Source organism: Leopardus geoffroyi, chromosome D1, assembly GCF_018350155.1.
Source record: "Leopardus geoffroyi isolate Oge1 chromosome D1, O.geoffroyi_Oge1_pat1.0, whole genome shotgun sequence".
In the NCBI taxonomy this organism is placed as follows: domain Eukaryota; kingdom Metazoa; phylum Chordata; class Mammalia; order Carnivora; family Felidae; genus Leopardus; species Leopardus geoffroyi.
Genome location: NC_059329.1, coordinates 59,561,633 through 59,577,522, shown reverse-complemented (window position 1 = coordinate 59,577,522; position 15,890 = coordinate 59,561,633). Strand labels below are relative to the sequence as shown.

The following is a 15,890-nucleotide window of genomic DNA, read 5'->3' as shown; positions in this document are numbered from 1 at the left end:
AGAAGAGGCTTAAATAAATGACCCCCAATACAGCTACTGACCACAGGGTGTTACCAATTAGACACAGCTGTCAAAACATTCCCTGATCAGTTCTGTGTAGCCACCTGTCGCAGGGCTTGCCCCCTATCCTAACAGTTCTAGAATTCAAGTATTAGTTCAAAGCATTCTTCTCGCTCCCATATTCCATAAGTAAAGAAGAACACTCTAGATAGAAATGTTTCTTATATGAGCTTTCAGGTAATATCTTCTAGCTTTGGGGAAGTACAGCTTTGGCTTTTGATTAAGATTAAGGAATTACAATTAGTCATCATTTGCTTAAACTTGGGCCAAGAAAAGAGTACTTTAGGGGCTTTTACAGACAAGTACGTGCTTCTTCCTCTAACAAGGAAATACCATACAGGAACAGAGAGGGAAGGAGTACATACACTAATCCCTGCTGACTGAAAGCTACCTTGCTTGATCTGAATGTTCTCTCCAGGTTCCCGTATATTCACAACAGTAAAGATCTCCACAAGGTAGCCCCAATTCCCTTCCCAACAAGGTTTCTGCCCACCACAAAGTAACACACATGACGGTCCAGAACTTTGGAAAGACAGGACCAGGCAACAGACACCAGAGAGAGGAAAACACGGATCAAAGCAAGTATCACATTTTTAGAAGGCAGCCCCATTCCCCACAAAAACACAGCAGTTCAAAAGCCACTAAATGAAGATGGGAAAGCCAGGCTCCTATTTCCTTTCAGTCCATGAAAGCTCATTCATTTCAAAGCATACATTAATGGCCATGACATGTCTCACTCATAGCTGTCTAGGCATCAGGATAAAGGGACAAAAGACACTGTCTCCACCCAGAAGGACAAACGTGCAGACACTCTTCCAATGCAAGATGAGAAGTACTCTTCCAGAGGTAATGAAGACGGCGCACCCAGAGGAGGGAGCATCAAGCCAGTTAGGTTCTTTCCCACCCACAACCTTCACACACTTAGTCATAAATTTGTACTTTCTAAGATGTTTCCATGAAACAACCTACCTGATTTGACCCTAAGAACAACTCACACACAGCCCCCACACGGCCCCTCCCCCTCCCCCCCTCAAGCCAACCCTCAAACACCCCAGTACAGCCAACCACGCACTAGCTATGTAATCCTGGCCAAGAAAACATTATAAAATACCGCCGGTTCCCTATCTCTAATAAAGTATAACAGGAAAATTAGGAATATTAAAAAGATGATCCATATAAAGGGTGTGGCACAGTGTCTGAAACGTAGTTGGTGCTCTGAAAACGTTTACTACCAATATTACTACTGCTATTGTTAACAATAATAGGCGGAGACTTTCCTGGAACCTCTCGCTCACAAGCCTTTCAGGAACAGGGACTACCCCGCACCCCGGTCGTCCTCAGACAAAATTCCACGGACACACCCCCAAACAGACCCTCCCACTATGCACGCCGGCACCTCCCCTCGAAACAGGCGCCCCTCCTCACACACCTCACCCCCGATAAATCTCCCCAGAGTAGGTTACTAAGGAGGCTCTCGGCTCGCACCCGCCTCTCCAGCACCCCCTCCAGCACCGCATCCCTGCGGGCGCCCAGACCGAACAGCAGCCGCGGGCCCGCGCCGATTACCTGGCTGCGCGCTCCCGCAGCGCCTCACACTCCCCCGGGATCGTCTTCGTTGCGGACTCGCGCCAGCGCTCCGAGCGCACAATTAGTTTAAACTATGGCCCCGCCCCCTCGCACCACCCTCTGATTGGCCCCTGTCGGCTGGAGTTTCACGCAAGGGCACGCTTCAGGACCCGGGAAAAGGAAGTGTGAAGACCACTGGGAAGAGAGAAGCGGTGTCACTACTTCCGGAAGCCGGCCGCGACTTGAAAGCAAAGAAAACCACAAATCCCAGCACCTCCCGCGGCTTCGGAGGCCCGCCCCCCGGCGAACTACAACTCCCGGTAGGCATCAGGCAGCACTTTCGGCGCTTAGCCGAGTCGCGGTGGCGAAGGTAGTTACTATGGAGTTGGGCTGAGGAAGCAAGGGGTAGTGGGACGCCGAGCTGGAGGGAAGGCAACGGCGGGTGAGTCGGGCGGGAAAACAGGAAATTCACTCAAAGGAACAATTCGCTCTCTATAGAGAGGAGAGGAACACACAGAAAGATTAAGGAATTTCCTTTCTCGGGGACCTGAGATACCCCCGCACACACCCTTTACCCCTTTAACAACAAACAAGACACAACGTCCATATGGAATAGACCGGAGCGGGGAAGGGAGGAAAGGGCGCCGAGATACATACCCATACAGATTTACAGATTTGGGGGCGCTTAAGAACATCCCCCATCACAAACCTAGGTCCCCGCTCCCCAATACGAATGCTTCAAATCCCTGACACTGGGAGATCTGAAACGCCCTCAGAAAATGGGTTGATTTTTCCTTTGATGAACTGAGACCTCTTCAGGACATGAGTAAACTACAGGCCCTAATACTGGAGCTGTATAAGGCTTGAAGTGTCTCTTTCCTTACAAGCAGGAAAATCCTAGAATACAGCCTCCTTCTGAGTCAGCAGCATCTTCCCACACAGAGTCATTGGGGGGCGGGGGGGGGGGGTCCTGTCCCTAAATTATCTCTTCTCTCTTTACCTCCACTATGGTCTGTTTCTCGGAGCTCTACTGTTAGAGTTTCATTCCTTTTACAGTCTTCATGATGGATTACCTTTGGCAACTTACCAGCACTTTCACATCCAGTCTCTTTTGAATTTTGTGAGTCAAGGATATTTATTCCCATTTTACAGATTGGAAAACTGAAACCCAAAGAGGAGCAGTAACTTGCCTGAGGCCACACAAGTCAGTGACAGCTAAGACTAGATAGATCCCCAGTTCTCCAACTTCCAGCTGGAGTAGATTGAACTGCCTCAGAGAAAAGAAGCCTTTATGGCCTACATTGGGGTATTTACACTTCAGGCAGAATGAGTCCAAATCTTCCTTGAGAGCTTAAATGGGGAAAAGGAACTAGAAAGACTGAAGACAATGGGAATCAAACAGATTTAACAAAACTAAACAGGAAATTATCTGGCTAATGCAACATCCACATCTGATGCTGCCATGAATAGCTGGCTTCTGGCTGGCTTCTAGGTGGCTGGTCCACTTACTATCTTACAGTCCCTCCAGGCTTGGTTCTAGGCCCACTTCACACCTCCGTATTCTCTTTGGTATTCTAATCCACCTCATTCACCACCTGTACACAGATGTACACAAGTATGTGTCCCCAGCCCAGCACTCATCTCTAAGCTCCAGGTCTATCTAGCCAATTGCTTCTTCCAACATCTTCGTGTATCTCACAGACAATCAAACTCAACACATCTGCAACGGATCATCTCTATGTACTCCAAGCCTGGATTTCTTACCATGTTCTCACCTCTGTCCAACATTATGGAAGCCAAAAACCCAAGAGCTATCCTTAATACAACTTCTATTTTGCATCCATCTCAAAGTTCTGTCAGCTTTACTTCTTAAATAGGACTTCTCTCTGGTCCTAGCTACCATCACATCCTTCCTGCCTTCCTTCCCAGCCATTTTGCATGCTGCAGCCAGAGTAGTCCTTCAAACCACAAATGTGATTTTGTTCACTACCCCCAGCCCCATTTAAAAATATACCTGTGCCTTCCTATTGGTCTTAGCATCAAGCAACATCTCAGCCAGGCTCCTGTCTACCTCTCCAGCCCCCAGTCTAATATATATCCTTCCCTTTCTCCTCTCTAGTTATATAGCCTTCTTTGAGGTCTTCAACGTTGATTTCCAGGTAATCTTTCACCATAGAGCTTTTGCACATGCTGTTTTTTTCTGCCTGGAATGTTCATCTTTTCTCCCTGCTATAATTTATACTTATCCTTCAGTTTTCTCAATCACTTCTTTGGAAGGTCTTCTCTGACTGCTCAGACCAGGGTCAAATCCTTCAATTATACAAGCTCATGTCCCTCTCCGTTATAGTATTATTACTGTTGCATTTTTAAAAATTTTTTAAATGCTTGTTTTTGAGAGGAGAGAGAATGAGTGGAGGAGGGGCAGAGAAGGGAAGAAACAGAGGATCTGAAATGGGCTCTGTGCTGACAGCAGAGAGCCCGATGTAAAGCTCAAACTAACAGACCATGAGATCATGACCTGAGATGAAGTCAGATGCTTAACCAACTGAGCCACCCAGGTGCCCTGCAATTTTTTTAAGTGTTTATTATTTAGAGAGAGCACACATCCGTGCACAGGGGAGGGACAGAGAGAGAGGGAGAGAAAGAATTCCAAGCAGGCTTCATGCTATCAGTGCAGAGCCCTATGAGGGGTGCAAACCCATGAACTGTGAGATCATGTCCTGAGCCAAAATCAAGAGCCAGATGCTTAACCGACTAAGCCACCCAGGCGACCCATCGTTGTTATGATTTTTACGTACTGATTAAGCACCTACTACTTGCCACCACTTTGGCATATGACAAAAACATGGTTCCTGCCCTGGTGGAGTTTATGGACATACAGATGGTAAACAGATAATCTTAGGAGTGCTACCATGGCAGTAAGTATACGAGTCCAGAAGAGAAGTTCCACATCCAGATTGGGGCGTATATATAGGCTCAAAAGGTGATACCTCAACTGAGCCATAAAAGAAGTAGCAAGGCAAAAGGAGAGAGAAACTGTATTCCAAGCAGAGGAAGGTAGATGTGTGGCAACCCAGTGGCAGGTGCAAGGAACTTAATTCAAGTAGGTGTATTAGCTGGGCTGCAGAATTAGAGATGAGGAGAAGCGATGGCAGTAGAGAGGTAGGCAGGAGCTAGGTTGAATCTTGGACTTCCCTATGGCACCTGGAAGTATAACCTCCCACTAGAGTATGTGGTAGACTTTTCATGCCATTCTTTGACTTTTCTTCCACCTGTAGTCCCTGACCAGAAACCCTCTCTAGGCCAGGCCATTTAGTCTCTTACCAGATCTCCTCTGATTATTCCCAAAGCTTCTTATGCCATTGTGTTGCTACTTACCTGAGAGGGATGGAATAGGCTATCAACAAATCAAACTCCAATTGTTGTAATTTCCAGAAACTGAAAACAAATTTCCATCAACCTAGGATTGGTTAAAGTTAAATTAAGTAAATAAAGTAGGATACACACAAATTCTGTGAAATACTCTACAGTTATTAAAAGGGTGAGAGTCTACAACATTTTTTTAAGTTTATTTATTTTGAAAGAGAGAGTGGGGGAGAGACAGAGACAGAGAGAGAGAGAGAGAGAGAGAGAGAATATCCCAAGTAGGCTCCACGCTGTCAGTGCAGAGCCCAATGCAGGACTCGATTTCATGAACCATGAGATCATGACTTGAGCTGGAACCAAGAGTCAGATGCTTAACAGACTGAGCCACCCAGGCACCCATAGAGTCTACAATAATTTAAAGAGAAAAAAATACATTGTTAGCTAACACTACAAGGACAACCATATTTCAGTATAAAATCAGTATGCATCAAATCATAGACTTTTAGTTTCTACTTGATGCACTTCTCTATGTTGTTTGACTTTATTCAGCTATCATGTTAACTTTTAAAATTAAAGTAAAAGATTTTTCTATTTTGGAAGAGAAAAATTCCAAAACAAGACAAGTATTCCTCTAAAACTGTCATTTGTCAAGTTAACCTGGATAAATGAGGAAGGCACTGTGATCTGACTGGTTATGAGGCAGAATAGCAGCTGGGAAAGACAGACTCCAAAAACGCAGCCACTGAAGTGAGCAAGGCAGCCTCAGGTTTTTGTCAGTTTGGGTATACCTACCCAGCAGCCAGATTTACCATGTGACACCTGAAGACGCAATTCATTTCTTCCTTCATTTTTCCATTATCCATTTGTTCATCAAGCCTTTAGTGAATACTCATTCTTTGCTAGGCTCAGTGCAGAGTAATGGTGGGAAGAGAGAAAGAAGTCTGATTTCTGTCCCTGCCCTTGAGCTTACAAGGAAGGAATAGGAAGTAGTTTATAAAGAAATGTACAGAGAATACAACTGCTTCAATGCATTAAGCACCTGCTGCACAGGACATAGAACAGCACTCAAAATAGGTTTGTCTCCATTTTACAGATGAGGAAACAGGCTGCGATAAAATTTTGTTCAAAGTATAATACAGGTATGTATCAGTTAGCTATTGCTGTATAGCAAACTATCCAAAACCATACTTTAAAACATATAGCTTAAAACAATACACATTTATTATTGCTTCCAAGTCTTTCAGTCAGCTGTTTCTTCTGGTCTTGGCTCAGCTCATTAGTGTGTCTGCAGGCACCTGTGGGTTGTGTGACTATCCTGAACTTGACTTGGTATAAGCTGGCTATTGGCTAGTCTAGGATGGCCTCAGGTGGGAACACTAGCTCTCTGCATGTATCTCACCTGCACATTTCTCACATCCCTCCAGTAGGCTAGCCATTTTCTCTTAGCACAGGTAAAGAGCAAGAGGGCATGCCCTCTCTGTAAGCTTCTGTTAGTTTCATATTTACCAACATCCCATTGGTCAAGGCAAGTCATATGGCTGAGCCCAGCATGAAAGTGGATAGAATTACAGAGTTATAGGGCAAAAAGGACAGATACTAGGAAGACCATGAATAGGAACAATCAAGGGAATCAATCTATAGGACACATTGATCATTTTTTTTTCTGGAAAAACAGGCTTCATCAGAGGGTACACTAGGCTTGGGAACTGAAACATGATTAACATTCACTAAATAGGCAGCTATTTCTTAGAACTTGATGTGGGCTGGTTTGCCACAATCGATGGAATCCTAGCAGGCTTTTCTGTGCCCATGACAGACAGGGTTCTGTTATTTACTATCTTGGCTTCATTCCTTCTGGTCAGGTACAGGGCAGCAGCCACTCCACAAATGTTTGCAGAATTGAATCGAGTTTCTTACTGTGAACGAGGTGTGGACTGAAATAGCTGAACCTGGGAGCCAATTGTTAGAAAGAACAGCTTAGCATCAACACTCCCAAAACAGAAATCCTTGTGTTTGGCAGTTTCTCATTCATTCCTCCCACGAATATTTCTCGAGCGCCTGTTGTAAGCCAGGTTCTGTGTCAGATGATGAACAAAATTTAGTGCCAGCTCACAGCCTGGGCTACTATTTAAATGGAGAAGAGTAATAACCCTCTCCACCTGGCAATTTACCTAACTACTTGGGGCCCCATGTTTAATACTAACGCATCCAGAAAAACGCATCAGGAGCTGGTGCAACACAAAATTCTGAGTGAGGTTCTCGATGGTCAAGGAAACTAATGACAAAATTCTGCCCTTAAATGTTCTAAGCTAAAATCCACGTCCAGTAGTGCAGAACTCTGGGGTCCCAACCCAGGACTTTGAGAAAATTATCCAATCTCTCAACGGCATCGAACCTGTTGTAGGTGCTCAAGTGGAATGGGCTTCTCTGTCTCAGTGAGAACACAAGCCAGGTTCCTGTGTCTGGAAAAACATGTGTTCTTTGTTGTCTGTCTGTTGATTTGATACCTAAAAGATTCTGGTCTCCCTAATCAACAGTCTGTGCCCACCAGTTCCAATTTAACAAGAGAATTCAACTGTGAAGTGACTCAAGGTGGCACTTCCACGAAGCTCAGTTGAGACTGCTGCTTTTTGAGAGGAAGACATCATTCAGTTTCCATTCTTCTACACATGTGAAATCACCAAAAAAAGGAATTTACTTGAACTGTATTAAGTTGAATTATGAGCTATCAAGTCCATGGTTTTTAAGGGAAATTTCATTTTAAGAGAATGCACGGATTTCATTTTCTGCGTACAACCTGTTTGCTTCTTTGAATCAAATGATGAGAACTCCATATCCTAAGGTTTCCCTTTTTACTTTGGCTGCCAGGAATTTCAGAGATAACATAGGCCGTTTCCTAATTGTTAGATACATCTCTATCCTTTCTTCTTTAATTTGCCTTCTAACCTTTCTCTTCCATGTTTCCATTTGCCACTAGTCATCCGTGGCTGTTGAGCACTTGACAGGTAGCATGTCCACACCAGGACGTGCTATGTTAAGTGTAAAATGTCTCAATTATTAATATCAATTATATGTTGAATATTTTGGATATATTGGATTAAATAGATTAAGCTTCATCTGTTTCTCTTGACTTTTCATGGCTACTAGAAAATTTTAAACTATATACTTGAAAAAAATTATGTATGTGGCCTGCATTTGCAGTGTTCGTTATATTTCAGTTGAACAGCTCTGTTCCGTAAATCATCCCGTTTTATGCATGTATTGTTGTTGTAAACTACCTCAAATCCTTCTGGAAAGCAGATGAAGTATAGTAACTGCAAAGGCGATGATGGCAGTGGAAGCAATGAGGAAGGGGAGGCTGACTGGGACGTGCACTTGTTGGTCTATTTGTCTTTTGTTTGTATGTGTCACATTCAAAACCCCTTGGTGTAAAGTGTGTTCAGCTCTCTTCTTCCCAGGTGAGTAGTATTCTCATGGCTCTCTCCAGTCTCTTGAAAATTTCTCTGTTTGAGTTCATTGGAATTGGAAAGGATCTAATAAAACAATTCACACCACACTGTAAATGACTGATAACACTGTGTTCACCCCTCTCAAGGGGTATTTCCATTTTAACAGGGAACAATCCCTGAACCCAAAGGAATGAATCCCTAATGGTGGAGTTTCAGGCATCAGTGACAGGTGAGTGACTGAAGTAGACTCTGGTTTTATGTGTGTTTATATACATATGACTGTATTCGGGATGTGGCTGAAAATAGAGTCTATGGAAAGGAAATGGGGCTGACAGACAAGCTGAGCAGAGGTAACAAGTCCCCAGCTGGTCAGATTGCAAAGGGCTGTCAGACACCTGATCCAATGCAGGTGCTCAGGAGTTTGTTAAGCAATAGAATAGCCCAGTTGATGTCACCAGAGTGTAGGTACCAAGACAGCCTCCATGGTAACTACTATGGAGTAGCACAAAGCGGGGCTCAGAGTAGGATGCAGGAGGCTATGATTGCAGTCCACACTGACTCATTGGCTTAACTTTCGGCAAGTGCTTTCATCCTGGGGTCTCAGTTTCTTTGTGTAGAAAGAGAAATGGGTGTTACAATTATCAATGAGCTCTAAGGGATGTAAAAGTTCTCTGAGAAGTAGGAAGGTGCCCTACAAATGCAAGGAACCATGCTTAATATCTTAAAATAGAAATGCAGCCAGGCAAGCCTTGAGTGGTAGAGGATAGAAAGGAAGGGTGGAAGGCTATGGGGATACCAGAAGGCCTATGCCCCTTGTACCTGCAACACCAGTCCTTCTCTGTCCTCCCAGGCTGAACCCGGACTCCCAGGGCCAGTGCTTACACCTGACAAACGATGGCCTGAGCTATGAGCAAAGAGGACTATATGAACACTTCAGTGCAAGAGCCCCCTCTTGACTACTCCTTCCGAAGCATCCATGTGATCCAAGGTCAGCCCACAGAGTACAGCACTCCACTCACCATAGCAACAGGCTGGGTATGGTCCCCAGGGAGAAACCAGTTTTCTACTTAAAAGCCTAAATTCCTGTATGCTTGCAATTTTGTTGTTTTGGGGAGGAGTAGGGGTAGGGAGGTGGTAGGAAGAGGTGGTAGGAGTGGGAGGGATAATTGATCCTCTTTGAAAGAAGCCAGCCTACAAGAGTAAAGTCAGGTGGAAGAAAATTGGGAAACCAGTCTATCAGCCAATGGTTTTATTCTCCTGTTTTTACCTGTAGAGACGAAAAAACTAATGAAAACACAAGCAGAACCCTCTCTCCTCTAAGGACACAAGCCTATTCTGATCACTGGTAAAACATGCAAGGTCTCGTTATTAACAATGGGCATGTTTCCAGTTTAAATATTTATTGACAAATATCTTATATTCATTCCAGTCATATCCAAGTTTATTCCATCATCACCCACACTTATTTCAGGTTTCAGCACTGCCCATGCTCATTCCCATTTTGTTATTCAATGTCCTTGTAAATAGGTGGCTCATACTCTTCAGGAAGGGACAGAAAGAGAGAGAGAGAGAGAGAGAATCATATTCTCAGGAGAATATGCTTCTTCCCAAGGGAATTCTGCTGTCCCTATACTTTGCCATCTGCCCTCACAGAATACATGCTGGCACCCACATATCCTAGCCCCAGTATCTGGCTTTGGTTTTCTCACATAGGCAATTGGTGACTAATTTTAAGCTCAGAAAAAAGGCAAATAGTTATCCAGGAGGTACTAGCCTTGGCTTGTGTTTAGGGCACTACTGGGCTCCCACCAGCCACAGTGGTAACTCATGTTCTGTCATGGACATACACTCACCTACCATGATCTTTATTGGGCACTGCATCACTCTTAATTGATATAGTCTGTTTCACAAGGGTTTGAGCTGTAATGGTCATGTACAAGATAGCTGAGGTGACAAATAAGGGAATAGCTGAGTGGGGAATAGCTTTGTCCTCTATGGAACCCTCAGAATAAGGGGACAATCTACTACAACCAAGAATAACCACACAGCACAAACCATGATCTGTACAGATGCCCTTTCATTGAATCACTAATATTTACTGAGCACCTATTTAGTAAGCACATGTGTATACACACATGCCAGGCATTGTGCTCCTTGCTGTGTGTTGTAAGGAGGAGAAAAAGACAGGTGCATCCAAGCCCCAAAGGCCCTCTGGTTCCACAGAACTTGTGGAAAGAGTTTAGGAGTACTTGATAAACTATTTGCTTGAAGTAATCGATAGATGGATTATAGACTCTGAAATAGCAGGGACTTTAGACCATATCCAACCCAAAGTCCTCTAACTTCTGCTTGCTCATGAACCTACAGTGGTAAGGGAGTCCCCTATGACACCCACTTACCAACCCCTCCCATTATGAGGTGAGGAATGATGCAAAGAAGTTATCATCAAACTAGCTCCCACCCTCTAGAGACACGTGGAAAAGTTGCACAGCAATCTTTCAGAGATATGAAGACAGGATCACATTTTCCCCAGTCTTCCTGGGGCTGAACACTCCACAGTTCTTTGGGCACTGATATTTGTGGTCTGTTTTCCAGACCTGCCTTGGCCTACTCTGAACAAGGCAGCTTCAACAGATCCTCAAGCAGTGCACTACCCTGGTGGAGTCTAAGGGAACAGAAGTATGTAGCAGCGGGATACCCCATTCCACCCTTGATACCAGCAGCCCCAATAGGAGCCTCAAGTTTTAGGCAGCACAGTCCTGCTAGTGGCTAATTCTGAGCTAGAGATCAGCCCATGCTTGGTGGCATTCCTCAAGCTGCTGCCTCATCAGACTGGATGCTAATCCATATGGGTTTATTTTGACCCTTTTATTCAGCTGTGTCATTTCATTGGGGGTTCTTGGGATATGGTGGTGGGGAGGGGACAGGATAAGGAGTTTATTCATGAGCTGGAGCACTCTGCTCCAGTGCCCTTCTGCCACCTCCCCCCAACTTCCTGCTCACTCCAGCATTAAGGCAGAGAGCCATCTGGTGGATGCTGCTGGATGTGCAGCAGAGGAGGAGAGGAAGTTAACACTGGGAGGAGGGGATGGGAAGGGAGGAAGCATGTCCAGTGAGAGTTGAGGGGAGTGACAACAGCTGGCCAGGCTCAGCAAACCCTAAATACTTACTTCCCCTGAGGCAGGTTTTGACAAGTAATGAAGGGCTTAGGGAGAACAGGAAAAATGTAGTCACCTCAGCCATAGCTGGTATCTGGTTCTGGCTCTGCCACCATGAATTTGGGCAGGGCCCGTCCTTTCTTTGACCTCATTTTGTCAAAACGTGAGTGGGGGCCTATACAGATGGATTGTAAAATTATTGTGTTCCCTATTCTCTCTCCTCCTTAACCAAACTTTCTGAGGGTGTTGTTTACACTACCTGCTTAGATTTCCTGAACCGTCCCTTCACCCTTGAACTCAGTCCAATCTAGCTTCGTCCCCAGGCCCTCGTCATTTCATTGAAATAGTCCTCACCAAGGTTACAAGGAGCTTCTGAGTTGCCGAAATTAGTTTTCAGACCTTATCTCCTGAAACTCCCGCTTATAAACTATGGATTCCCCAAGCATCTGTAAAATTATCTTCTCGAGGTTCTCCCTCCGATTATTCATTACTATTTAATAGAGTCCCCTTCCTCCTTGTCCCTTCTCTCTACCCTCACTCGTGTGGAATCTCATCTATTTCTCTAACTTGTACATCTTCTATGCTAATGATTCTCATCTCTTTCCTGAGCATCAGACTTTCATATTCAGCTGCTTACTTGGCTTCTCCACCTTTTTGTGCTACAGGAACCTCAGACACACACCAAGGCCAAGCCTTCCAACCCCAGTTTCTATCTTTCTAATTCCTTATCATTCACACAAACAAGAAACTGGGCACTACCCTTGATTATTCTTCTACTCTTAACATCCAATCAATCATCAAGTCATGCTGATTTTCTGTTCCACTTCATCTCTTGTCTGGATGACTGAAAGAGCCACATCGGTCCTCAGTCCCATCCACTCCCTTTAATCCATACTCCACACTAAAGCTTCAGAATCATCCTTCTGTAGGGCACCTGGGTGGCTCAGTTAAGCGTCCGACTCTTGACTTCGGCTCAGTAAAATCATAGCTCTTACTATCAGGCACCAACTGTGCCTTGTACTGAGTTCTTTTGTGGAAGAGGTAGCTAAACTACAGCACTGATTTTTCATGAACTCAGGCTCAAATTTTAAGAAATAAAATTTCTTATCTAGGATCCCTATCTCACAGTTCATGAGTTCAAGCCCCACATCTGACTGTGCACTGACAATGCAGAGTCTGCTTGGGATTTTCACTCTCTCCCTCCCTCTCTTTAGTAGTATCTCACGTAGTATCTCTCTCTCAAAATAAATAAATTAAAAAAAAAAAAAAAAAAGAATGAGGGGCTCCTGGGTGGCTCAGTTGGTAAAGCATCCAACTTTGGCTCAGGTCATTATCTATGGTTCCTGGGTTCAAGCCCTGCATTGGGCTTCCCACTGACAGTGTGGAGCCTCCTTGGGATTCTCTCTCCCTCTCTCTCTCTCTCTCTCTCTGCCCCTCCCCATTTGCATGTGTTCACTCTCTCTCAAAAATAAATAAACTTAAAAAAAAAAGATCTTCTACATTGAAAGATTTTAATCACCTCATTTGCTTAAACCCTCCACTGGCTTCCCATTGCCCACAGGATAAAGTCCAAAACACTCAGCCTGGCATTCAAAGCTCCTTGTCTTTTTCCTCCTTGCCCACCTTGTGCAGCACATGCCCATATATACACACTGTTCCACACCTCATGCCTCTTCTCCTGTCATGCTGTTCTCACCCTTTCCACCCTTTACTTGGTTAATGTCTCCTGATCCACTGAGTTCCATCGCAGGTTTCAACTTCCCTAAGTTCCCAGACTATGTTAGGAGCCCCACTTCATAGTTCTGTTGCTGTTACATTGCCAGTCTGTTTTCATCTTGCTGGTATGAGCTCCTCCAAGGCACAAACAACTGCTTCATCCCTGCCCTGTTACTCATACAGAGTTTGGCATAGACCATCTCTCATTTTGTTTACTGCTATATATCCAGTATCTGGCACATACACAGTTGCTCAATATTAACGCGCGAGAGAGGACATCAGAATGTGTTGTACTTTAGTGAATGCTATGGGCTCCACCAGCGGATAAGTCTAGATTTTGTGCTATCATCTCAGTTCAAGCCTGACAACTCTGGGTTCTTAACTTCCATAAAATTAAGAGTGATTTTGCCTCCCTCAACCCCTCAAACAGGGGTGGTACACAAAGGACCCAATGATACGATAGACATGAGGGGACCATGTGACCCAAACCAAGAGTTTGGGATGGGAAGTCTTTGACCCTCAGTCCAAGCTTATTTGGATTCCTGGGGCCTATGGGACAGGGTCCTGGACTGACCATTGGTAGAGTCATACTAGACTCAAGCATGGAGCTATGGTCCTGCCAGCCCCTCCAGCTATAGCTTAGGCTATAAATCCACCCAGCTCTGTCCCTTCCCAATGCTAAGACAGAAAAGCAAAAATGATAACCCAGGTCTTACTTTGTCCCCACAGATCTGGCAAGCGAGGAACCAAGAACAGGGCTACGACCACTAAGGCACTCAAAGTCAGGGAAGTCACTGACCCAGTCCCTGTGGCTGAACAACAATGTCCTCAATGACCTGAAAGATTTCAGCCATGTGGTTTCACTGCTTCTGGAGCATCCAGAGAACTTGGCCTGGATCGATCTATCCTTCAACGACCTGACTTCAATTGACCCTGTGAGTACCCAGCCCTGAGAGTCCAGTCAGGATGGGCCTGATCCCACCTTTTCCAGCTCCCAGCCTCTCTACTTCCCACATATTATCAAAGAAGTAATGAGGCAGTGTGGTACGGTACAAAGTACATGGCTGTGGGCTCAGAGAGATGTAGGTTCAAATCCTAGATCTTACTGTGTGACTTTGAGCAAGACACCCAACCTTTCAAAATGTCAGCATCCCTGTCTGAAAAAATGGAGAGCATATGCCAGCATCATAAAGGTTTTGTAAGGATTAAAATGAGAATTATGAAAAACAACTGGAACATAGCAGGCTGCACTAAAACCACAGCTCTTGTTATCTGGCACCCCCTGTGCCTTGTGCTGAGTTCTTTTGTGGAAGAGATAGCTAGACTGCAGCACTGATCTTCCATGAACTCACACTCAAATTTTAAGAAATAAACAGAACTGGCCCTTTCTTGTCCAGGATCCCTATCAGAGGGAAAGCAGCTAGAGAGTGACTTGGTAACTATTCCCCAGGTGTAGAAATCCCAATTTAACTACTATTTGAAAGCTTCTCTTTTGTACCTAGCATGATGTTCTGTACCCCGTCCCCTGTTGTGAAAGAATCTTAAATCACTAAAGATGAAAAGGCCTTCAGCGTAGGGCCAGCTCCAGCTAAGGCTTAAGGAGAGGCAGGAGAGCCCAGGCACCTGGCAAGTCAGTGGCTATGCTAGGAACCAGGATCATATCTCCTGCACCTTAGATCATAGCTCTGTGTCAATGTATGTTAGCCCTTCAAAGCTAAATGAAAAGTAGGTTCGAGTCGTCTGCAGTGGCTGGAATGGCATAGACTGGAAATCAAGTTGTTTCTCAAACTCTTCCTTCTTTGCCCACAAGCCAGTCCTGAGCACAGATCCAGGACCCTGTCCATTCTGGCTTTCGGTTTCCTTCCCTCAACAGGTCCTGACAACTTTCTTCAACCTCAGTGTCCTCTATCTCCATGGCAACAGCATCCAGCGCCTGGGAGAAGTGAACAAGCTGGCTGTCCTCCCTCGACTCCGGAGCCTGACACTCCATGGGAACCCCATAGAGGAAGAGAAGGGGTATAGGTGAGCGCCCTGCCCCTGGGCTGGGCTCCCCTGAGGGGGAAAGGAGGTGGGAAGATAAGAAGTCCAACACCATTATTCTGCCATGCCAGGACAGGGAAAGGAGTAGAGACCTTTAGGCATTTCTTGCCTATCAGGAGAAACTCTGTCATCCCCCAAATTATCCTTAAGTTCCTCCATTCCTTGCAATTAGGGGAGATAGTGGCAACTGGTGGAGGGGGAAGGAGGTTCTCGTGCAGGGTTGGCCCCCAGCCTGAGTCTTCCCCACAGGCAATATGTGCTGTGCACCCTGCCCCGTATCACCACATTTGACTTCAGCGGGGTCACCAAGGCAGACCGCACCACAGCTGAAGTGTGGAAGCGCATGAACATCAAGCCCAAGAAGTTCCGGATCAAGCAGAATGCACTCTGAGGTCCTCAGGCCCCAGCAGTCCTGAGAGGATGGTCAGTTTGGTTTAACAATAAACGATTTGAGCAGTTGAGCAGGTGCGAAGTCACCTGTGTCATGTAAAAACATCCAACTCAGGCACTGTCAGTAGCTCCAGTGTTATTTGGC

General features: G+C 45.2%; 2 protein-coding genes across 8 annotated transcripts in view; one reads left to right on the top strand and one right to left on the bottom strand.

Moving 5' to 3' along the window:
• Positions 1-1,802, bottom strand: part of NUMA1 (nuclear mitotic apparatus protein 1) — a 73,120-nt gene extending 71,318 nt beyond the window's left edge. The window contains exon 1 of the mRNA XM_045484152.1: positions 1,627-1,802. The gene's annotated coding sequence lies outside the window, so the exon portion shown is untranslated. The remainder of the gene's footprint in view (positions 1-1,626) is intronic.
• Positions 1,803-1,837: 35 nt separating this feature from the next.
• On the top strand, positions 1,838-15,816 carry LRRC51 (leucine rich repeat containing 51). 7 transcript variants are annotated; one of them, XM_045484182.1, is made up of 7 exons: positions 1,994-2,068; positions 6,086-6,131; positions 8,588-8,670; positions 9,292-9,429; positions 14,045-14,250; positions 15,189-15,337; positions 15,605-15,816. In XM_045484182.1, exons 4-7 carry the CDS (start codon positions 9,348-9,350, stop codon positions 15,744-15,746), a joined length of 579 nt encoding a protein of 192 aa, XP_045340138.1. In that variant the 5' UTR covers positions 1,994-2,068; positions 6,086-6,131; positions 8,588-8,670; positions 9,292-9,347; the 3' UTR covers positions 15,747-15,816. The 7 variants fall into 7 exon arrangements, with proteins under 7 accessions (XP_045340142.1, XP_045340139.1, XP_045340135.1 ...); XM_045484183.1 differs by lacking the exons at positions 1,994-2,068; positions 6,086-6,131 and adding an exon at positions 1,844-1,946; XM_045484179.1 differs by lacking the exon at positions 6,086-6,131 and having other exon boundaries at positions 1,961-2,068.
• Positions 15,817-15,890: the final 74 nt, after the last annotated feature.